Raw genomic sequence first — 24,540 nt, 5'->3', positions numbered from 1 at the left:
GGACAATACTGTATATGCAGTAATTCTTGAATATAACTGTAGCTTAATAGATGCCTTAATTGTTTTCTACTAACAGGAAAGAACAGTTAGTACAGCATGCCAAACTGACTCCTGGGTGCCAGAGTGTTCCTGTGCTGCGGTGGAGAAGAGGTAATATGAGAAGAATGCAATTGCTGAATTTATGTAGATATGTGTTTTGATAATTTTCAAGTATAGTAACAGGTCCATGTAGAATAAACAACCCTTTACATAATACCATATAAGCTAATCTAATGTGTTGTTCCCCTTTCATTCCCAGCCTAAACAGATACTGTGCCTATCGGCATTTTGTCTGGTGGTAATGGGGCTACGTTGGCAAACATGTAAGAGCGGTCATACCTTCCTGTGTGGTGTCCCGTATAAAACAGGCACCTGATTCTGCACCTGATCCTGGTGCAGAATACACAGGGTTTCTCCCTCCCCATATTAACTGGTACCATTCAATTAAATAATTTAATAAGACAATACAAGTAAAAGTTTTGTCTAGTATATTATGCTGAGTGCCAGGTCTCTCTCAATTCAGAGACATCAGTATCAAGTCCCTCTGTCCGCCTGGTCTTCATCACATCATCTTGCAAGTCTCTATGTGCTGGCTCCATACATGTTTCTGTGAACACATACACACACAGTCGTTGTTCTATTACCAATGGCAGTTAGGATAGGTAATATCTGACACACAAACAGCTACTATGTTGAATTTTGAACAGGTCAGGTAAAACTTACCCAATTATGGTCTCCCTATCAAACGACCGAGGCTGGCATCTGGCGAAAACCTCTTCAGTCCTCTACATCTGTAGAAATAGACAGAGTTGAGGCAGAGGTCAACAATAACGCATGGCTAAAGTCTATGGTCATGTTGAATGGAGGGGGTCGCTACACCAGTGGAGGCTGGTGGGACGAGCTATAAGAGGACAGGCTCATTGTAATGGCTGGAATGGTATGAATGGAATGGAGTCAAACGTGGTTTCCATATGTTTGATGTGTTAGATACCGTTCCAATTATTCTATTCCAGTCATTGCAATGAGCTCGTCCTCCTATATCTCCTCCCACCAGCCTACTCACTACACCAATGAGATGTTCCAGGAGGCAGAGAGAGCGATTGAAGAAGAGATGCTGAGAGAGAACAAAGAAAAGAGACGCAGAGAGATGGATGAACTGAAGGCAATGTTTGAAGGAGACTGATAGAAGAATTTCTATGTTAAAAGATAATGATTAAATAATTCTACCCTGAAACCTAATTTTTAGTGATATGGTTTATGTAGCCTGTATAATGAGTAACTAAAATGTTCAGCATAAATCTAACTAGGTTGGACTGGGAAAGAGAGGAATGTTAGTGTGTGTGTTTAAGTAAACACCAAGAACCGTTAAACTGTGGTTGACCCGACATAGCTAGAACTCTGAGCGTTTACGATATGAGAGGGAGTACCCCTCAAGGTTTCCCTAATCTCAGAGGAATGAAACTGTCGGCTGGGTAATGATCTACAGTGTTGAGAGTTCTGGGGAAGAAGATAACTAACTCTCCTTAATGTTCGTGTGTATGTGTGTGCGTAAATAAGGAGCCTGGTATATAATCAATGTCTTTGTATATGAACTGCAGAGCGCCCTCGTGAATAAACATTCTTGACTATTGTAAGATGGGAATTCTGTCTGTTTTATTTAAACCAGAACTTTACGAACTCTGAGTTGCAGACGGAGTATTTTAATTGAAATTAACATTGAGAACATAATTCTTTTAACAATTGGTCCTTCGAGCCGGATCCAAAAATCTGTCCCTGTCTTCCTAAGGTAACACTCCGAAAACCGTGCATGGGTGGGTCATCAACCCGTAAATTAAAGACCTGTCCCCTGAAATTGGGGGTCCATAACAGGCCGGCATTTATCTAAGGTCGACAGAGACGATGACGGGATCCAACCTACATTGCTTTTCCCAGCCTACAAGACGAAGGTCAGTAAATCTTTATCCACGGATTTGGGGAATTGACGTCTGGGCTACATTCAGAGAAATATTTCAATGATTCTTGTGTGGTTTGGACATTGGTCTCTAGATCTGATTGGGCATTCTAACCTGGTGACCTGTCTTTAGAATGTTGTGTAGAGAACCCTGATATAGGTAGTATTCTATGCAATTGGAAGATAGGAATTGGGTGTAGAAGCCACCTAGGAATTGTTAAGTCCTCAGTGACTTTGTCCAAAACGACATTGGGTATCTGCACTACCAGTGTAAGCTAGCTAATATTGAGATCTAAGTGAACGATTGGTTAAACCTGATCAAGGATATATTAGCAATTGAGTAAGAGAGTAAAGCACCCACCCATAGAAGGTAAAAAAGCACATACACATAGATTGTGAGGAGTAGCATAATAACAACAGTAATAGACTAGAAACATGGATGGCAAATCCTCAAAGGAGGTTACGGAATTAACCAGAGATGAGCGTTATATGGAATTAAAAGATAATAGAAATAATAATTTTGGTCCAAAGTGGAGAAAGAAGTATGAATTTGATGGAAGATTGGACGTAGAGAAGTTGGGACTAATGATAAGACAGAGACAACGAGAGTAATGAGAATCATCGCCAGAGAAATTCTTGGACTTTTAAATTAGGGCTATTTTCTGGGGAATTGTCTCGGTAGTACGTGCCTGATTTTACAACTACAGACAATTATAAATAGAGTTATTTGCGAGGAGTCTCGGTCCTTTTAATAGCACTGGTGATTCAGTGGTAGAATCCTTGCCTACCATGCGCGAGACCTGGGTTCATTTCCAGCCTATGCATCAATAGACTAAAATATGGGTTTGTGATTGAAATTCAACTGTTGATATGTTTTGCCTGGAAATATACGGTTGTTAGTGTTTGTTTAAGATATAAACTGAACGTTTTAATAGCTTGTTTAGGTTAAATTGAAAGACTAATTCATTTAAAATAATATCGAGGCGATTTGGATATAATACGTTATCTGTGGCTTAAATGGTCTGCTGGAATAACGTATTGAAAATAAGAGTCGTATTTAAATAAATGAATCACAGATAATGGCTGTAACGTTCGTCTGTGGAAGAAGGAGTAGACCAAAGCGCAGCGTGGTACGTGTTCATGATGTTTATTATAACTGAACACTGAAAAAAAAAGTGGAACAATACGCAACAGCTCTGTCAGGTGAACACACCAAACAACTACCCACACCAACTCTGTGGGAAAAGGCTACCTAAGTATGGTTCCCAATCAGAGACAACGATAGACAGCTGTCCCTGATTGAGAACCATACACGGCCAAAACAAAGAAATACCAAAACATAGAAAAAGGAACATAGAATGCCCACCCTAGTCACACCCTGGCCTAACCAAAATAGAGAATAAAACCCTCTCTATGGCCAGGGCGTGACAATGGCGATAGAGTTGTGCCCACCGAAATGTTTTTTATTCTTGTGGATTGACCAAAGTATGTTATAAATTTGGCGATTAACATGTTAGTTTTAAGTCTTGGACATTTCATAAGTGTGAAGCCGAAAGAGAAAAGAAAGTTGTGAAATTTGCTTTTAATCTTATGATAGAGATAAGGCAGAACATTGTTTGAGTAGAGGTTATATTTTTGCCCACTGATAAGAAGAGGAGAGGTGGTTGTGCGCGGAGGGCTATGTTGGCTGTAAGGGATTCAGGTTTGAACAGTTGAATCGTAAAAGTTTTACGATAGTTTGTGGTTATTGATTCTTGGTTTGAATGTTTAGTTAACAATAGTGAATTTGAACAGGAGGTTAATGTATTCTGACATCATAATCTGTTTCCATTACGTGGAATGATGTCAGGTCAGTAAAGTGGATTGCAGGTTGAGTTAATTTTATTTTACAGGGACAGTGCACATTAATTACAGTTGTGTGTGTCTAATGGCAGGGTAGTCCTATCAAGCACTTTGAGTTTTGTTTGTAGTCAACGTTTGGGTTTCTGAATCGGCGTAGTATAATGATATGTTGTTTTTTTCTGGAAAAAGGAGTGCTTCATTGTCTCTCTTTGGAATGTTTCCTAGAGCCACTAAAGGGGTATACACACATGGCATTTTAGAAGTTTTATTTTCTGAGTTTTAATTAAACACATGAATTCTCTTGATAAAGGAATGTTCTGGGAACCTGAGATACAACATGTAGAAAATGTTTGAGGGTTTTTCTTGAATGTGTCTAATATAGTAAGAAACACTTCTGTGAAGGGGTTGTTATTTATTTTGACCTCTATCATGGCTCTCCTGTGTGGTCTGATCAGCCTCATAGGACGGCCATTTGGATAATGAAGAAAAAGAGTCATTTGTAATATTGATTTTAAGGTAATTTGTGTAATTGATAAATATGATGGAGTTTAAAGTTTTGACATATTTGAAAGTTTAACAAATAAGAAGAAAATAACCTAATTCTCTTAACAGAAAGTGACAACCTGAGGGAAAACAATGAAAAATTGCCTAAAAAGAAACCGCTTTGTTAAGAGCAGGTGTTGGAGCAGACATGGTTCCTGCATGCGGAGCTGCTACGGGAATAGTTGGAGGACCAGTTGGTGCAGCAGTAGAAGCTGCAGTAGGATCTGCAGAAGGAGCAGCAGTAGGAGCTGCAGTAGGAGCTGCAGTAGGATCTGCAGTAGGAGCTGCAGTAGGATCTGCAGAAGGAGCTGCAGTAGCATCTGAAGTAGGAGCTGCAGAAGGAGCTGCAGTAGGAGCTGCAGTAGGATCTGCAGAAGGAGCTGCAGAAGGAGCAGCAGTAGGAGCTGCAGTAGGATATGAAGTAGGAGCTGCAGTAGGATCTGAAGTAGGAGCTGCAGAAGGAGCTGCAGAAGGAGCAGCAGTAGGAGCTGCAGTAGGAGCTGCAGTAGGATCTGCAGTGGGAGCAGCAGTGGGAGCTGCAGTAGGAGCTGCAGAAGGAGCTGCAGTAGGAGCAGCAGTAGGAGCTACAGTAGGATCTGCAGAAGGAGCTGCAGTAGGATCTGCAGAAGGAGCTGCAGTAGGAGCTGCATTAGGAGCTACAGTAGGATCTGCAGAAGGAGCCGCTGTAGGAGCTGCAGTAGGAGCTGCAGAAGGAGCTCTGAATGTATCACGCATGAGCGAAGCTGTGAAAAGTACATGCTTGATGATACAATGAATCTGCTGTGCTATCTATCAGCCTGTTTGTTCCAGTTAAACATCATCCAAGTATAAGAAATTGCATTAAGATTCTATTATGACATATTTCATGTATCGTCAATATGGGGATGATGGCTATTGAATTTATTCAAGGGATGTGGGCTAATACAGTTTGTTGTTGTTGTTGTTTTGGTGCAATAGGCATTGCTAAGCTTTTAGATAGCAATGGGGTTGGTTGTTCTGTTTACATTGTCTGCTGTTCAATAAAGTTTCATGAGATCAATGCAGATTATGTTCCATGTTCATTATGTCAACGCACAACTTATTTTCAAAGTCTTTTGTTGCTTGGGCCTATCATGAGTGGGCCTATCGTGCAACAGGAGCCATGATTGGAGGAAAAGTTGCAGAGATTTTTCACTTCTGGTTGCAGTTCTCTATGGTATCCACTAGATGGTACCAAACCATGTGATAAGAGGTCTTCTTTTTGCTGTACACTGTGGGGTAACTGTGGGGTATAGTGTCATCCAGTGGAGGCTGGTAGGAAGAGCTACAGGATGATGGACTCATTGTAATGGCTGGAATGGAATATATGGAACGGTATCAAACAGCTGGAAACCACGTTTGACTCCGTTCCATTGATTCCATTCTAGCCATTACAGTGAAAGGAAAGAGAAAGGGAATGGGGGATACCTAGTCAGTTGTCCAATTGAATGTATTCAACTGAAATGTGTCTTCCGCATTCGACCTAACCCCTCTGAATCAGAGATGTGCGGGGGGTGAACAGTGGGTTAACTTCATTGCTCAGGGGCAGAACGACAGATTTTTACCTTGTCAGCTCTGGGATTCGATCCAGCAATGCTCTAATTCCATTCCAGCCATTATAATGAGCCCGTACTCCTATAGCTCCTCCCACCAGCCTCCTCTAGTATCATCGTAGCACCTCAGGGTTAGAGGGGAGAGACTAAGGGGACTTGCCTGACCAACATACCATTGACAGCCTGACTAGCCAAAATCTATAACTGACCCTTACCTTAACCTTAACCCTAATCTAATTTTAACCTATTTGAAAAATGAAATATCGGTTTGCACGTCAGCCACGTCATCTTAGTTTTCCCCAGGTTAGAGAGCTGTCACCATACTTCTATCCGGAAGGATGATTTCACACAGGATCTAAATAAAAATCTTACAAACTTGAAGCAATATACAATGAAAACTGAGATGTGACGTCATATACTTCTTGTATGTGCCACGAGGTGTAAGCCAACTATCATTCAATTTGGTAGTTGATTGCTCAAGGAAACAGAAATTGGAGACAGCCAGGTGAAACTTTATGGAAACTATGTCAGATCATATTTCTTCCTTCTTCCTCCTCACAAACTTCAATTTCAAGTCAAAGGGTCAAATGTCACTTTGAAATACCAGAATATAAATGAATGCTTTCTAGTCATGAAATGTTTCATAGTGAGTTTGTTTTATTATAAGTGTGTGACTCAGTCATGATGTTACTCAATCAACCTCATTGTGTACCTTCAGTGATCTCACCCTGTGGTAATCAGCACATCTTTGTAATTTCATGTGAAAAGCGATTGTGTACGTGCTATTATCACTGTCCTGGGCAATGTCCCAAATGGCACCATTCCATTCCACACCCTATTTAGTTCATTCTACGGCTCTGGTCAAATGTAATGTGCTATATAGGCCGGGATGGGTAGTAATGGATTACATGTAACAGGGATTATGTTTTTATTTTTTTATTATGTGTAATTGGATTACAGTTACATTCTTAAAAACAGCTGATTACATTATGGATTACTTCATCTAATATCAATATTACAATTTGATACGCTTCAGTGATGCTGCTGTTTAGAGCATAGACCTTCTGACATTGTCCCACCTCAGCAAGACTATTGTCTTTAGCTGATGGGCCATCAGAGGCGTGGATGGGTTTTTGATTATATTCAGACCGGTTGAATAGGATAGGCTTTCAGAACATTCACACCATGGGTGTAATCATTAGTCCAAACAGTTGCAAACAGCAATTAAAACATGGACAAATAAAAATAAAATGTTTTGTCGTCAAACAGCAGACAGTCTTCTGGACTACATAGAGCTCTCATAAACCTACCTGTGCAGGTCCAGCCTGGTCTCATAGATTAGACGTAACATAGTAAATGTTAATCCAGGACACTCAAATGAGTATGATATGTTATGGTTACATAAGACAGATGGTTACTTAAGGCAAAAACGGAAGTAGGGTGGGTGGTTGGTTGGGGTGGATAGTTGGGCATGTAACGCGAACATCTAGTAATCTAAAGGTTGTGTGTTTGAATCTCATCACGGACAACTTTAGCATTTTATCTAATCAGCAACTTTGCAACTACTTACTACTTTATAGCTATTTTGTAACTACTTTGCATGTTAGCTAATCCTCCCCACAACAAATTGCAATTGGTAACATATCATACAAATTGTAATTCGTACCATGCAGTATCATGCAAAATGGATGATGGACATCCACATACATAACATATGAAATGTAACATATCATACTAATTGGCGTGTCCCAGATTTACATTTACTATGTTACGTCTACACCTGAGTCCAGGCTGGCAGATCAGTGCCTCTCTGTCTCCTTTAATCAGTGGCAAAATAAGCGCACAAGCTCCTAAATCAATACCCTGCACACTGTACATTTACGTATCCTCCTTTCGTATAGAAAAAATGCAACTGGTATGGATAGGCTACAGAATTTCCATGTTGGTGCCCATCACTACTGATACTCATCCAATCGATGGAAAGCTTTAGGGTGCTGCTGACAAACACCATGTTCCAAGGGATGGGCCTGAGCATGCTGCTGTACAGAACATAGAATAGCCTTACATCATATCACTCCTTATAATGTGCTGAAAATGAACAAATCTGTGCAGCTACTTTAGAATCTGTAACATGGTGTTCAAGTCTAATTTTAAAGAAGACAATGTCAAGTTTCATTATATTGAGAAATAAATTCTAGAACAAAATAATTAAAATAGTTTTAAAGAACTTAGAAAATATACAGTTTTCAGACCCCTTCCTTTTTCCACATTTTTCTACGTTACAGCCTTATTCTAAAATTGATTAAATACAACATGTTCCTCATCAATCTACACACAATACCCCATAATGACAAAGTGAAAACAGTTGTCATTATAATTTTTTTGCAAATGTTTTAAAATAAAAAACATAAAATACCTTATTTACATAAGTATTCGGACCGTTTGCTATGAGACTCGAAATTGAGCTCAGGTGCATCTTGTTTCCATTGATCATCCTTGAGATGTTTCTACAACTTCATTGGAGTCCACCTGTGGTAAATTCAATTGATCAGGACCTCAGACTGGGGCGAAGGTTCACCTTCCAACAGGACAACAACCCTAAGCACACAGACTAGACAACGCAGGAGTGGCTTCGGGACAAGTCTCTGAATGTCCTTGAGTGGCCCAGACAGAGCCTGGACTTGAACCCGATCAAACATCTCTGGAGAGACCTGAAAATAGCTGTGCAGCAGCACCCCTCCAACCAATCTGACAGAGCTTGAGGATCTGCAGAGAAGAATGGGAGAAACTCCCCAAACACAAGCTTGTAGCATCATACCCAAGAAGTCTCAAGGCTGTAATTGCTGCAAAAGGTGCTTCAGCAATGTACTGAGTAAAGGGTCTGAATACTTATGTAAAAGTGATATTTCAGTTTTTTTTCACGAATTTGTCAGATTTTTCTAAAAGCCTGTTTTTGCTTTATCATTATAGGATATTGTGTGTAGATTGAGGGGGAAAATAAATTGAATACATTTTTGAATAATTCTGTAACATCAAAATGTGGAAAAAGTCAAGGGGTCTGAATACTTTCCTATTGCACTGTATAGGGTACACATAGGGCTCTGGTCAAAAGTAATGCACTATATAGGGTGTAGGGTGACATTTGAGACCCATCCCTGGTGCATTCCCTGCCTTGTTTGCAGGAAATGCAAGGCAGGAGGACTTCCTTGTAGTGCAGCCTTCCCTTACCTTCACTTCCCTGTTGTCATACTGAGCGGGACTGAAGGTGCTAAGCTGGCATACCTTTCCAGGAACCTTTGACAATAGGTTTGAATCTCCCTGACTCTCTGCCATCAAACTTCTTTCCCTTTGTTTATGTTTTAAGTGTGGGAGCACCTGTAAGTAGAGATGTTTATTTTTCAAATCATTAATATTTGTTTGAGTAGATATTTAATTATGTATGAAAGGCTTGGATAAAATGAATAATATATTAAAATAATATTATTAAAGACTTGGATACTCTTTAAGAGTCACTCTGTCTACATCTCCATGCTGTGTTTGCTGAGTATGATGAAGAGCTTCCTAGTCAAGAGTTTCATTCATAAAGGATACCACCCCAGTTATTACACTGTAGGCTTACATTTTCTCATTGTAATCTAGTTATTTTCTTCATTGCACTCAGACATGACAAGGTAATCGGTTAAAGGGACTATCTGGGATCCGAAAAGCAACAAAGCAGCTATATAAACTACAATGGCTATATATATAATGTATTTAAAAGTCTTATTTAGTGTATTTACCAATTCCAGATTGCCTCTTAAAAAGTGCCATGTGTATGCAGTTATTTTGATCCCCACTTGTCCTAACTTTTTTGAGGTACAACTTTAAAATAAATATATATAAAGAAATGTTCCTATCACAGGACGATGTTGTACACAGAGCTGCTGCGGTTGTGGGATGAAGCAGTGAAGGCAGTGGATGCCAGAGACTGGCAGGGAGCCCTGTCTAAACTGAACCAGATCACTGAACCTACCTCCCGTACTCTGTTTCTGACTGCCTCTGCTCACCTTGCCCTGGGGCAGCTGGAGCCTGCCATCCAGGTAAGTCTGGAGGACTGCTGTCAAGAGTGACTGATCAATCTCTGAAAGGATTTCTTTGTGTGTGTATGTGAGTGAGTCTAATATTTATCTGTCGCCCTGTGAAGGCTTTAGACCAGACCATAGCCAAGGATGAGCGACTTGCAGTTGGCTTTTTCCAAAGAGCTGGAACACTCATAATGGCTAGCAGGTAAAGAGATCACTGTACAACATTATGGTTCCTCTTCTGTCAACTGATGTTGTTCTCTCCTTTTTTAAAGTAAACAACAGGATGTACAGGTCAATGTGTATGTGCAGCATTTAGACATCGATTAACATATGAAGGCAAACGGCTGTCTATTCATGTTTTAGATTACAAAAGACAGCCATTATATCTGACATCCCTCTCCCTCCCACTCTCTTTGTTCCCATGTGTGTGTGTGTGTGTGTGTGTGTGTGTGTGTGTGTGTGTGTGTGTGTTCTGCAGGCTGGAGGAGGCTCTGAATGACTGTATCTCAGCTCAGAAACACATGAGAGGGAACGTGGTCATTGACTACAGACAGCTGGGGCTACGCTACAAGCTCTACAGCTGGCAGGTACAACAGACTTACACCACAGTGTTATAGCTGTAGACTTACACCATGCTGTTATAGATGTAGACTTACACCACAGTGTTATAGATGTAGACTTACACCACACTGTTATAGATGTAGACTTACACCACAGTGTTATAGATGTAGATTTACACCACAGTGTTATAGATGTACTTGTACCTTGAAGGTGTTATAGATGTACTTGTACCTTGCAGGTGTTATAGATGTACTTGTACCTTGTAGGTGTACACCATGTACCAGAAGTGGAGTACAGTACGATGAAACAAGATTCAAAATGTAGAAAGATCTCTGGCTCCCAGGTGTCTTTTATACAGGTAACGAGCTGAGATTAGGAGCACACTCTTAAAGGGAGTGCTCCTAATCTCAGTTTGTTACCTGTATAAAAGACACCTGTCCACAGAAGCAATCAATCAATCAGATTCCAAACTTTCCACCGTGGCCAAGACCAAAGAGCTCTCCAAGGATGTCAGGGACAAGATTGTAGACCTACACAAGGCTGGAATGGGCTACAAGACATCGCCAAGCAGCTTGGTGAGAAGGTGACAACAGTTGGTGCGATTATTCGCAAATGGAAGAAACACAAAGAACTGTCAATCTCCCTCGGCCTGGGGCTCCATGCAAGATCTCACCTCGTGGAGTTGCAATGATCATGAGAACAGTGAGGAATCAGCCCAGAACTACATGGGAGGATCTTGTCAATGATCTCAAGGCAGCTGGGACCATAGTCACCAAGAAAACAATTGGTAACACACTACGCCGTGAAGGACTGAAATACTGCAGCGCCCGCAAGATCCCCCTGCTCAAGAAAGCGCATGTAAATGCCTGTCTGAAGTTTGCCAATGAACATCTGAATGATTCAGAGGACAACTGGGTGAAAGTGTTGTGGTCAGATGAGACCAAAATGGAGGTCTCTGGCATCAACTCAACTCGCCGTGTTTGGAGGAGGAGGAATGCTGCCTATGACCCCAAGAACACCATCCCCACCATCAAACACGGAGGTGGAAACATTATGCTTTGGGGGTGTTTTTCTGCTAAGGGGACAGGACAACTTCACTGCATCAAAGGGACGATGGACGGGGCCATGTACCGTCAAATCTTGGGTGAGAACCTCTTTCCCTCAGCCAGGGCAATGAAAATGGGTCGTGGATGGGTATTCCAGCATGACAATGACCCAAAACACACGGCCAAGGCAACAAAGGAGTGGCTCAAGAAGAAGCACATTAAGGTCCTGGAGTGGCCTAGCCAATCTCCAGACCTTAATCCCATAGAAAATCTGTTGAGGGAGCTGAAGGTTCGAGTTGTCAAACGTCAGCCTTGAAACCTTAATGACTTGGAGAAGATCTGCAAAGAGGAGTGGGACAAAATCCCTCCTGAGATGTGTGCAAACCTGGTGGCCAACTACAAGAAACGTCTGACCTCTGTGATTGCCAACAAGGGTTTTGCCACCAAGCACTAAGTCATGTTTTGCAGAGGGGTCAAATACTTATTTCCCTCATTAAAATGCAAATCAATTTATAACATTTTTGACATGCGTTTTTCTGGATTTTTTGTTGTTGTTATTCTGTCTCTCACTGTTCAAATAAACCTACCATTAAAATTATAGACTGATAATTTCTTTGTCAGTGGGCAAACGTACAAAATCAGCAGGGGATCAAATACTTTTTTCCCTCACTGTATATCTGTTCAGAGATGAAAACACCAATGTTTTCAATGCAGCATCATTAAGTGATGCTCTGTCATGGGCAGTTTTTGAGTATTACTTTTCAGTGTGATCATATCTGGGCTTAATGACCATGTACTCTTACAATCTCCACCCGGCACAGCCAGAAGAGGACTCAGAGCCTGGTTCCTCTCTAGGTTTCTTCCTAGGTTCCAGCCTTTCTAGGGAGTTTTTCCTAGCCTCTGAGCTTCTACATCTGTATTGCTTGCTGTTTGAGATTTTAGGCAGTTTTTTTGTGTATAAGCACTTTGTGACACCTGCTGATGTAAAAAGAGTTTTAATAAATACATTTGATTTGATATGGAGAGGGTTATTAGTAGACTGTCCCCTAGGGCTCTGGTCAAATGTAGTGCACTACATAGGGAATAGAGTACCATTTGAGACAGACGCTATGTTTCTCTGTGGTTGTCTAGGTCTTGTATAACGCAGCAGCTGTCCACTCCAGGTTGAACCAGTTGGACAAAGCCAGAGACATCCTGCTCTCAGCCTCCCAGGAGAAAGGAGGAGGGGGGCGAGGACTGAACGTGGAAGTGGCTTTACATAGTCTCTCTGTAAGTACACTACCTGAAAAACAATATTCACTAGAATAACAAACATTGAATTCTCCCTACATAGGGCATGAGGTTTTTTTTTCTCACTGACCAAGGCACATGATATGGAAAAACTCCTGTCTCTAACATCACATAATACTTTGACATTGGCAGGGTGTGGTGTGTTCTGTCCAGCGTGGCTGCATTTCTCTCTGTCCTGAATTACCCTCTCATTCTCTCTCTCTCTTTCTCTCTCTTTATTTCTCTCTCCTCTTTCTTTTTCTTTCTTTCTTTCTTTCTTTCTTTCTTTCTTTCTCTGTCTTTCTTTCTTTCTCCCTCTATCTCTCTTTCTCTCTCTTTATTTCTCTCTCCTCTTTCTTTTTCTTTCTTTCTTTCTTCTTTCTTTCTTTCTTTCTTTCTTTCTTTCTTTCTTTCTTTCTTTCTTTCTTTCTTTCTTTCTTTCTTTCTTTCTTTCTTTCTTTCTTTCTTTCTTTCTTTCTTTCTTTCTTTCTCTCTTTTTCTTTCTCTCTGTGTGTGTCTCCACCCCCAGAAGGGAGAGGTGCTGCCCATCCTCCTGGTGCCAGAGGGAGAGGTGTTCCGGCCCAGGAAACAGGACGTAGAACAGCTGGGACAGAGAGACTTCCTGGGCAAACCAATGGTAAAGTTAAGCCACACCACACTGATGTACACAGGCAAAGTAACATAGAGTAAAACCCAAATGGCACCCTATTCCTTATATAGTGTAGTACTTTTGATCAGAGCCCTATGTGATCTGGTCACAAGTAATGCACTATGTAGGGAATAGGGTGCCATTTGGGACATTTTTATAGTGACATATCTGTGTGTGTGTGCTTGCCTGTGTGTCCGTGTGTGTGTCAATCGAATCAGGCCTCTTCCTGTGCTTTCAGGTAATTTCCTCAATGATTCCCAATGATGACTTTGGTGGATTTGAACCTCTCAGGATCAATGTAAGACCACTGTTAACATAGCACCGGAAGTACACCTTGAATGTGTCTCAAATAACCCCCTATTCCCTGTATAGTGCACTGCTTTTGACCAGAGTCCTTATGCCATTTTGACATTTTGGGACACATCCTATGCCCTCTGCCTCTCTCTCTGACTGTGACTCTGTCTTCCGAACAGAAACCAGGATACTACGAGCCCAAGGTGGATAGAGTGGAGTAAGTAACATTATTCACATTGACTTTCAATTATGTTCCAAAACATGAATGTTGTTGGAGCAGAAAAAATCCTGTAATTATTCTCTCATGGTCACGGACACCAGAGGAAAATAAGCTCAGAACTGATATTTGAATCCCCAAAAAGATATCCATGGTTAATATGGTGGTATGAGTAACATCTTTTTAAGACCAAGGTCTCTGACCGAAATGTTGATAATAAATGTACATGAGTCAAATTATGTGTTTATTTTTCTACAATGTGGATTGGGGTTCTTAATAACTCGCTGCAACACAAGTGAGATAATCATGGTAGTGTGCATCTTAACCATTCACTTCGAACGCTGTCTTTGCCTCCCCATAGGGAATCTCGCTACATGCGTCTGCGTACCCCCTACATGTCCCAAGCCCCTGGGCAGCTGACGGTGCCTGGGGGAGCCATAGTGTTTCTTTTCAGTGATGCAGACAGAGATGGACTGGCCATGGTCATACATGATGGACAGGTGAGAGACACCGGTAAAGAGCGGGTTAACTCCCTACACCTGTAAAGAGCGGGTTAACTCCCTACACCTGTAAAGAGCGGGTTAACTCCCTACACCTGTAAAGAGCGGGTTAACTCCCTACACCTGTAAAGAGCGGGTTAACTCCCTACACCTGTAAAGAGCGGGTTAACTCCCTACACCCGTAAATAATGTGTGTTGTCTGGGAGGGTTGAGAATTGAGCAGTAGATACATTTCTGTTGTTTGCTGTAATGTATGAACAATAAAGTTGTATTGTATAGTAACAACTAGCTAGGATTTTCTATAATGAATTACAAAGCACATAAGAATAATGCAATACTTCAACATTCCACAAGAGGCTCTGCTGTCCCCTAGCTGTCTGGCCCTTGCCCTAACCCCCTCCATTGGCTGTATCAGTAATAGCCATGTCATTACATCTCCCCTTTCCTAACACAGCAACACCAACTCCTTTTATTTTGGTCCTGCCTTCTTTCTGTACGATTGTATATCTATGCCGTACAAATGTTTGATTATCGCTCATCTTCCCTTTTTTCCCCTCTTTTGTGGTTTAGAAAGGACTTGTTCCCATGACCCTGCTGGACCCAGTGGATGTCAACAAGTCCAAAGGCAGAAAAAAAAATAAAGTAAGGCTTTCTATCTTCATCTTAGAGTTTCTTATTTCATTGCATTTGTATGTTTTACTTAGACAATGTAGCTATTTCCATAGTGGTGAACAGAATGTGACAATCCAGCAGCTTCAGGTGTTTAATCTCATCTGGGTTGTTCTCTCAATGTTCAGTTTTAGAGTAATGCTGAACAGAGCTGTATTTTAACTCTCCTCCTCTACCCACAGACAGTGAAAACATGTGTAGGCCTATTCATGTGTATCAAAGCTGCACCTGCTTAACACTGTGAAGGACAGACAGGGTTGTTGAATACCCTTGGATTTTAACAATGAGGGGATGAGGTGTCACAAGAGGAATTGCAATTATAAGCCCAGCCTGCCTGGATGTTTCATTGCTTTAATGGAAGGCACAGAGAGCGGTGTTACCTTGACTACTCTGGTTGTGTCCTCCACAGAGTATTCCCAGTGGGATCCCCCTCCCACCGGGTCTCAAGCCGCCCACTCGCCCACAGAGCCAGCTTAGCCATGAAGAACCTCCACAGGGTAGGCTCACCTCATTTAACCCCACTGGCAGAGCACAAGACCAAGGGGATGGAGCTAGGCCATGCCAGCATCCATCTTAACCTTTAAAGCACCATTATGTTAATTAAATAACAATAATTATTGTTATTATTTAACTATTAGAGTATTTTTCATTACACAAAGAATCTCAAAGTGCTTTAAATAATTTTGTAACAGTCGTCATTCTGCCAGCCCCATGAACTATAAATGTGTTAATTTTACAGTCACTGATTATTGTACAAGTGTTCAGCCTTTTAAATCTTGTGCTATATATCATCTGTAGAGAGGCCTGATAGAGAGGCATCTCCACCCTCATCTGCCTCTGCCACCCACCCACCAACCACCTCCACCCCACCACCCAGGAACCCACCCACGGTGGACAGTCCTACTGAGCTGGTGAGTAAAGGCTCTGACTTAATCTGTGTTTTTTTCTGAGTGTGTAACTCTTCATCTCTGTCGGAAATAACACATGTAAAGGTAAAATAAAGATTAAGATAATACAATTTATTTCTCTGAAGTTATCAGGTCCAAACAATTAGTACATCTGTCCTCCAGTTGGTTGAAGAAGAATGTTTGTCAGCCACAGGAGGTTGGTGGCACCTTAATTGGGGAGGATGGGCTTGTGGTAATGACTGGAGTGAAATTAGTAGAATGGCATCAAATACATCAAACACCTGGTTTCTATGTGTTTGATGCCATTCCATTCACTCCGTTCCAGCCATTATGATGATCCGTCCTCCCCTCAGCAGCCTCCACTGGTGTCAGCCTGACTGGAAGAAGGACCATTTGACATAATCCAGTAAATACATGATGTTGTGCTGTACTTCTAGTTGCATGGGTTTACATACTGTACACTAGGCAGATGGAATTGTGGATAACTTCTAATTCATTTTATGACTCATCATTTTCAAGTGTCAGATGTAATACAATGCTGATGATTTGGCCTGATTAAGTCAATGCAAAGCCCAGGGGAGGGAGAGGTAGTCAGTTGTCAGGTAAAAATATATTCTGGACTATTTAAGACTAGCTTTTGTGCCTCAGCATGTCAGAGTGACCTGAATGATATTCGTAAGAAGAAATTACCTCTTAAAAAACTCTGATGGCCGTGCCAAAACGTATGAAACTTGTGTAAGTCCTGTTCTACTTTTACATAAAATTCCTGACAGACTGGCTGGCTGGGGAAAAGCAAGTGGTTTCAGTGAGTGTTCTGCAGAGTTTTCTCCATTTCCGTTCAGTCAATACTGCCAATACCAGTTATACAACTTATGTTAGGAGACCTGAGTGGGTCCATTGTTCAGAACAAAAACATCTAGATCATTTACTGTGGTAAGGGAATCATTAGCTACCATTACAGTGTTTATTATGCAACCATTTAGTATGTGCTGTTTGAAATACTTTCCATCACCCCTAGGTTCAGATACTTTTTGAAATCATTTTTAAATACTTACTGGGCTTGATTTAGTTTGACAGGCACAATAGGATATTCACTAAAGTGCAAGTCCTGCTCATCTAGCACTCCAGGCAGACTAAAGCAAGCGCTTAAAGTATTTGAAAGATTCCTCCATCGTTAACAAAATGGAAAGATCAGATGCTTTATTATCTACTCCCTATTAAGTGCACTACTTTATGGGCTCTGGGCTACCCAATGCACTCTGGTCAAAAGTAGGGCACTACAGACGGAATAGGGTGCCATATGGGACAATGACCTATGATACAATGTGTTGTGTGTTGATATTCTAGTTTGTCCCTTTAGTGCACCTGTAACACCCCCCTTTTAACGTACATTGGAATGCTTGGAATGTTTTGTCCTGTGAAAGGCATTAAACAATGCCCATGTTAGTTTCTACTCCCGTCTCATGTCCAGTCCTTATATTAGTTGTAGAAGTAATACAGTGTGTTATACAACAAAACTGGCGATGCGGAAGAAACGTTCTCACGTTTGTGTTCTTTATCTTCGGTGAGATTGTTCCAGTGAGAGGAAGTGTGATTGTTACAGTGCTCAACAAACAGAAGGTAAAGCTACGTCTCTACAACGTGAAAGGCAACCATCCAGCATCGCTAGGATGCACATGGCAGGGAAAAGATCAAACTAAACTGTCAGGAAGTTCAAATGGTTGCAAAAGAGGACACAAACCTGCAAGGGATATTGTGTATTGATATTCTAGTGTGTCCCTTTAGGGCACCTGTAACACCCCCCTTTTTACGTACATCGGAATGCTTGGAATGTTATGTGCCCACGTTAGTTTCTACTCCCGTCTCATGTCCTGTCCTTATATTAGTTGTAGAAGTAATACAGTGTGTTATACAACACAGTGTATTTAGCACAGACCCATTTTGAACTGAAATGCCTCAATGGAATGTGTGGCTAATTGCTGAGTGAAAGCTAACCTGTATGTTCCTCTGCTCTCTCTGTGTCAGACTGAGGATCCTCTGGCCAACCGTACCATTCTCTACCACATGGTGGCACTGTATGACTATGCAGCTGAGGGACCAGAGGATTTGGAGTTCAGTGAGGGAGACACTATTGACATTCTCAGTGAAGGTAACGGAACGGGAGAAATTATGAAGTGTTGTGTGTTTTAAGTGAACAGTAAGTACGTCACCTCCTACTCTGAATAATGAGCCTCCTCTCTTTCCCCCCTGTCTGCCAGTTAATGAAGAGTGGCTGGAGGGTCACTGTGCTGGTAACATTGGCATCTTCCCCAGCCTTTTTGCCTACCGGGAAGGAGAGGCCCCCTCAACCATCGATCGGATGACCATGTTGCTATCAAACAAGGAATAGGCTCAACTCTTGCTCACAGTTAACAACTTGATACTTTATTTTTTTTATCTAATTCAAGTTAAAATGATGACGGCTGTCAACGGCCTTCTTCAGAATCAGTACGGAGACTATGCAGCATGTCATCTCTTGGTGTTCTTCTGTGGTTGTCTGATGGAGGACTACATAATTGGGTTTGCTGCATGCCTGACCAAGCCACTGACATTTTCCATCCACTCAGAGGGAATAGAGTGGGTATACTGGGTAGCATTTGACCAACAGGTCAAACTTAAAGTGTTTCACCTTTTCTACTTACTGTCAACTGCTGTGAATGAATGTGGACCACTGTTATACTGTTATATGGTTGTTACTTCCTCCATGATCACGTAAACCTGTTAAACTAAAGAAGATCTAGTGGTAAGAATGGTGTTGTTCCCTTTTGTTGAAGAAAACCTAATAGGTCTGTCGTGGAAATTCTACACAGGGACACTCGAAGTCAATCTTAAAGGAATCATTGTTTATTAACAGTTAACTGGGGAGGTTCCTACAAACTTGATGCACCATAGTACATGTCTGCCATCGGGGCAGTCCTGTTAGATCTCTTATATACAGCTTACAGACACATTACATAGGCATGATTTAGCTTATTCCTCATTCATAATTCATTCTTCATTAATGTTTGGTTCATGCATGTGACAGACCAATACCTCACGAGGCTTCTTCTCTCCAAGCTGTGACCTTGAAACTGAGATAACCTTTCGTTCTCAAAACAATGTTCTGGGCGTACTGCCGAATTGCAGATACTGATAGTGAGGATCCGTTCAATCAGTCACTTACATGAACACAGAAATTGGTTATTATAAAAGCACAAACACAACTCAATTCATGAAATAGGACATGCAATGCAATAATCCCATTCCCTAATTCCATTAAAACTAATTTACTTGATTGCCCACATTGAACAAACTCCATAACATTTATGGACTTCCAGTCTTTCTTAACAGGGCTCTGGACTGACTGGTAGAAAAATAGAAGCCTGAGTCTGTGTGAATGAAGTGTAAGGGTAGAGGACCTTGCCTGTATCCCAAATAGCACCCTTTTCCCTATGTAGTGCACTGCATTTAACCAGGGCCTACAGGGCTCTGGTCAAAAGTAGTGCGCTATGTAGGGAATAGGGTGCCATTTGGCACTCACATCTTAGTTGGCTGTGCAGTAGAAGTGCAGTGGTCTAGGCTTTAGTTAGTCACCACACAGGAAAATGTCAGGTACTTTTAGCTGTCGTCACAAATGATAGTTATGAAAAAAGAAGGGGTGCAATGAAGCATCAAAGAACTCCATTCAGATGGCTTATTAAACCTGAGTCCTTTAGTAATTAGGCTCAGTCTGTTCCCATGTGAAGCATTTACGTCCACCCACCCATCCTCTGGTAGAACTCAGGGACTATTGTTGTACACCTACCAGGGATAATGGATGCATTATGAGGTGCATACATTATCTATTTGAGAGTGTGAATAATGTAGTCAACAACAGTGAATCTGTATTACAGGGTAACTCCTACATATTTACATCATTGATGAAATGACGCTTGCAAAATGAATACAAAATTGTATGTTCAAAACTATCCCAAACCAAACACACCTGGTCTGATTCTATACTGAACAAAAAAATATAAACGCAACATGTAAAGTGTTGGTCCCATGTTTCATGAGCTGAAATAAAAGAGTCCAGAAATGTTCCATACGCACAAAAAAGCGTATTTATCTCAAATTTTGTGCACAAATTTGTTTACATCCCTGTTAGTGAGCATTTCTACGATAATCCACCTGACAGATGTGGCATATCAAGAAGCTGATTAAACAGCATGATCATTACACAGGTGCACCTTGTCCTGGGGACAATAAAAGGTCTCTCTAAAATGTGCAATTCTGTCACACAACACAATGCCACAGATGTCTCAAGTTTTGAGGGAGCGTGCAATTGGCATGCTGACTGCAGGAATGTCCACCAGAACTGTTGCCAGAGAACTGAATGTTCATTTTTTTAACATAAGCCGCCTCCAATGTCATTTTAGAGAATTTGGAAGTACGTCCAACCGGCCTCACAAGCTCAGACCACGTGTAACCATGCCAGCCCAGGACCTCTACATCCTGCTTCTTCACCTGCAGGATCGTCTGAAACTAGCCACCCGGAGAGCTGATGAAACTATGGGTTTGCACAACTGAAGAACTGTCATAAACCGTCTCAGGGAAGCTGCATGCTCATTGTCCTCACCAGGGTCTTGACCTGACTGCAATTCGGCGTTATAACCGATTTTCAGTGGGCAAATGTTAACCTTCGATGGGCACTGGCACGCTGGAGAAGTGTGCTCTTCACGGATTAATCCTGATTTTAACTGTACCGGGCAGATGGCAGACAACATGTATGGTGTAGTGTGGGCGAGTGGTTTGCTGATGTCAACGTTGTGAACAGAGTCCCCCATGGTGGTGATGGGGTTATGGTATGGGCAGGCATAAGCTACGGACAACGAACACAATTGCATATTATTGATGTCAATTTGAATGCATAGAGATACCGTGACGAGATTGTATCTCGTCACGATTAGAGCATGGTATCTCTAATTGCCCCCTATACACTACTGTTGACCACGGCCAGAACCCATGCTCTGTTTTTTAAGTACAAGTTTTAATAGCGTTAGCCAGGTGGATGTTTAAGAAGGTACATTGATCCGGTTATATTACTGTAATTACTCTTTGGCAGGGTGAAGAAGCATGAGTCACTTTCCTTGTATTACATGTTAAGTCATTCATCAAAAGAACCAGCCTCCTCCACACTCTTTTGAACAAGTTCTTCCCTTTTACAGGCCTTCTCTGCATCCCAAATGGCACCCATTTCCCTATATAGTAAACTACTTTTGACCAGGGCATTATAGGGAATATGGTGCCATTTGGGACGCATGCTTTGTCTCTCATTAGAATTAAGTGAGAGACCGTGTAGAAAACAGAAAAATGGATTATGTCATGAACTGTATGTAGCCTGTGTAGAACAGTAATGCAATGTGTTTCACATACACACATTCTTAGCCTGAGTGCCAGTCCGTTTGTGCTAGCATGCCAACTCTTTGTCACTCACTTTCATGCCAAATGTTTGGCTTGACAATGACAACAATGGAGTTACCATGACAGCATAAACAGATCTGGGACCAGGCTAACACATTCCTTCTCAATGTATTTTTTACATATCACCAAATGTCTCCCTTCCATACACTATGTACTGAACAGTATAACAAAGCCTTTAGGTGGTATTAAATGCACTGCTGAGGAGGGGAGAAGAGAGGGGGACTGTCTGTATCTCTATGCTGCTTGGCTTTGAAGATAGCTAGCGGAGTGAGAATTAATCTTGTCACAAGAGACAGGGCCTACCTCACCCACTTCCCCTTAATTCAGACACAAACTAACTACGCCCATATTCTAAGACAGATGTGCTGTGTCTCGTTGTAAATGATGTACTGTCTTTTAACAGCCTGTTAATATGATTGAGAGTTGGACAGGGTTGAACAAGATTAGGCGATGGGAGGGCGGCCTGCTTGTCTGTTCCCTCCCTGGTAGGGAGCCAGTGTGGTTCAATCGCAAATGTATTCCTTATATAGTGCACTAGTTATGAGCCCTGGTCAAACATGGGGAATAGGGTGCCATTTGAGATGCATGCACACCGTTTTTCATCTCTCAAGGAGATGGATAAACGTTTCCTGTTCTGCTCTCACTAATGACCAGTTTATTGGACATGTTTAGTTAAACAACAGAGAGCTGATTGATTCTGTTGTTGTTTTACAGCTCAGTAAATGATTAACATTGTCTCATGAGATATTTAATTACACAGTGCTTGGCATATACAATGAGTGTACAAAACATTAAGAACACCTTCCTAATATTGAGTTGCATCCCCTTTTTGCCCTCAGAACAGCCTCAATTTGTCAGGCAATGGACTCTACAAGGTGTTGAAAACGTTCCACAGGGTTGCTGGCCCATGTTGACTCCAAAGCTTCTCGCAGTTGTGGCAAGTTGGCCGGTAGTGGATCTCTACTCTGAATAGATTGTTCTATCTCATCCCACAGATGCTCAATTGGATTGAGATCTGGTGACTGGGCAGGCCACTGCAGTAAGCTGAATTCACTGTCATGTTTGTGGAACCATTTCTGGACAATCCTAGTCTTGTGGCATGGAGCATTATCCTGCTGAAATAAATCAGTTAACAGATGGACACACTGCCATGGAGGGATGCACCTGATTGGCAATGATGTTCAAATATCCTGTGGCATTCAAACGTTGCTCCACTTTTATCAATGGGCCTAATGTGTGCCATGAAAACACACCCTACACTATCACCATCACCCTGCAATGTTGACACCTGGCATGATAGATGCATGTACTCGTGCTTTTCTCCATACCCTAGTCCTCCCATCAGCGTGAAACTGCAGGAACCACGATTCATCAGACAAGGCAAAGTTTTTCCAATTGTCCAATGTCCAGTGTTTTTGTTCCTTTAGCCCACTGAAACCAGAGTTTCTTGTTTTTTGCTGAAAGAAGTGGAACTCTGTAAGGTCGTCGCTGCTATACGCCATTCGTGTCAAGGTATGATGAGTTGGGCATTCTGTTATTGGTCGTTGGGCACCAATGTTGTCCTGGACTGTCAGTTGACTAACTGTAGCCCGTCTGTTGCTCTGCACAATTTGTGTCAGTCTCCTTTGTCCTCTTTCATCAATTACACATTTTCAACCACTGGCCTGCCATTGGCTGGATGTCCTTTGGGTGGTGGACCATTCTTTATACACACAAAAAACTGTTGAGCATGAAAAACCCAGCAACGTTTCAGTTCTTGACACACTCAAACCGGTGCGCCTGGCACCTCCTACCATACCCCAGTCAAAGGCACTTACATTTTTTGTCTTGCCCATTAAGTCTCTGAATGGCACACATACACAATCCATGTCTCAATTGTCTCAAGGCTTAAAAAATATTATTTGACCTGTCTCCTCCCCTTCATCTACACTGATTGAAGTGGATTTAACAAGTGACGTCTATTTCATGGAAACGGCAGGTGTTCCTAAAGTCAGTGTATAATGTAGTAGTGACATAATCAGTCTATTTGGAGCTTGTTTTGAGTTTGTGGGGGTGTTTTACATCATGTGTGTGCGCGCGTGTGTGCGCGCGTGTGTGTGCGAGAGAGAGAGAGAAAGAGGGTGTACATTTGCTCAATGGGTATTACACAATAATGAAGAACAATATGATGCCATTTTTTCATGAACATTCTCTGTTGTCTAATTTAGTTTCAATATGGCTGGTTGCCCGCTGTTGTTATTATTACAAATTAACTGTGCATGCCTGCTCACTTATCTTAATAATCCTATCCTTAGCAAATAGCCTGGAGTCCATCTGGAAGAGGAAATATGCAGATAGGATAGAGAAGGCTTATTGCCTAAAAATAGCAATGTTTATAATTAGCCTATGGTAAGGTGTGCAGATATGAGTAGATGAAGTCTTTGTAGAGACATGGCTAATGCAGCTTTATGAGCTTAACAGCTGTTGGATGCCTACTGTAAACTAGCTCCCTACAAATAGAGAACCACCAGCTACAGTAACTCAAATACAGAAGAGCTCCAAATACTGACCTAAATAATGAATAGACTTGTCAGAGATGTAAGATAGTAGACTGAATGGGGACTTGTAGCCCTGTACTGGTCCATACACGTGATTGAAAGGAAGTAGAGCACTCTCTTTGCCACTCTCCCTAGCCTGGGTAGATCTCATGGACATCATGGAACTATCTTATGTAAGCTAAATGAACTGGAGCATGATGATACTGTAGCTGGAAACTTCCATTATATCTGTGCCTTTCTTCAATGAGACCAAATCATGTATTGCCCAGCGTCTGTGTGTAACGCCTCGCGAACCGCTGTCAGTTTCTAAGCAACACACTCACATAGGCCTACTCCACACAATGGGTAATTTCCTATTCAGAAAAAGTCTGAGCGAGCAAAGCAAGTCAGTGGAGCTTA

The 24,540-nt window shown here is 41.7% G+C and overlaps 1 protein-coding gene across 2 annotated transcripts; it reads left to right on the top strand.

The window, feature by feature from the left end:
• The first annotated feature begins 1,649 nt into the window (after window positions 1-1,649).
• LOC106580712 (neutrophil cytosol factor 2) lies at window positions 1,650-18,912 on the top strand. Of its 2 annotated transcripts, none has more exons than XM_014162042.3 (14): window positions 1,650-1,985; window positions 9,848-10,025; window positions 10,130-10,212; window positions 10,489-10,597; window positions 12,749-12,886; window positions 13,416-13,523; window positions 13,774-13,833; window positions 14,009-14,046; window positions 14,408-14,546; window positions 15,117-15,188; window positions 15,625-15,712; window positions 16,014-16,126; window positions 18,149-18,272; window positions 18,382-18,912. In XM_014162042.3, the coding sequence occupies exons 1-14, from the start codon at window positions 1,939-1,941 to the stop codon at window positions 18,510-18,512; spliced, it is 1,428 nt and encodes a 475-aa protein (XP_014017517.1). In that variant the 5' UTR covers window positions 1,650-1,938; the 3' UTR covers window positions 18,513-18,912. The 2 variants fall into 2 exon arrangements, with proteins under 2 accessions (XP_014017517.1, XP_014017518.1); XM_014162043.3 differs by lacking the exon at window positions 1,650-1,985 and adding an exon at window positions 9,182-9,323.
• The last annotated feature ends 5,628 nt before the right edge of the window (window positions 18,913-24,540 follow it).

The sequence above is a fragment of the Salmo salar genome, chromosome 20 (genome assembly GCF_965601325.2).
Source record: "Salmo salar chromosome 20, fSalSal1, whole genome shotgun sequence".
In the NCBI taxonomy this organism is placed as follows: Eukaryota; Metazoa; Chordata; class Actinopteri; order Salmoniformes; family Salmonidae; genus Salmo; species Salmo salar.
The sequence above is the reverse complement of the archived record's forward strand: the minus strand, read 5'-3'. Positions and strand labels throughout refer to the sequence as shown.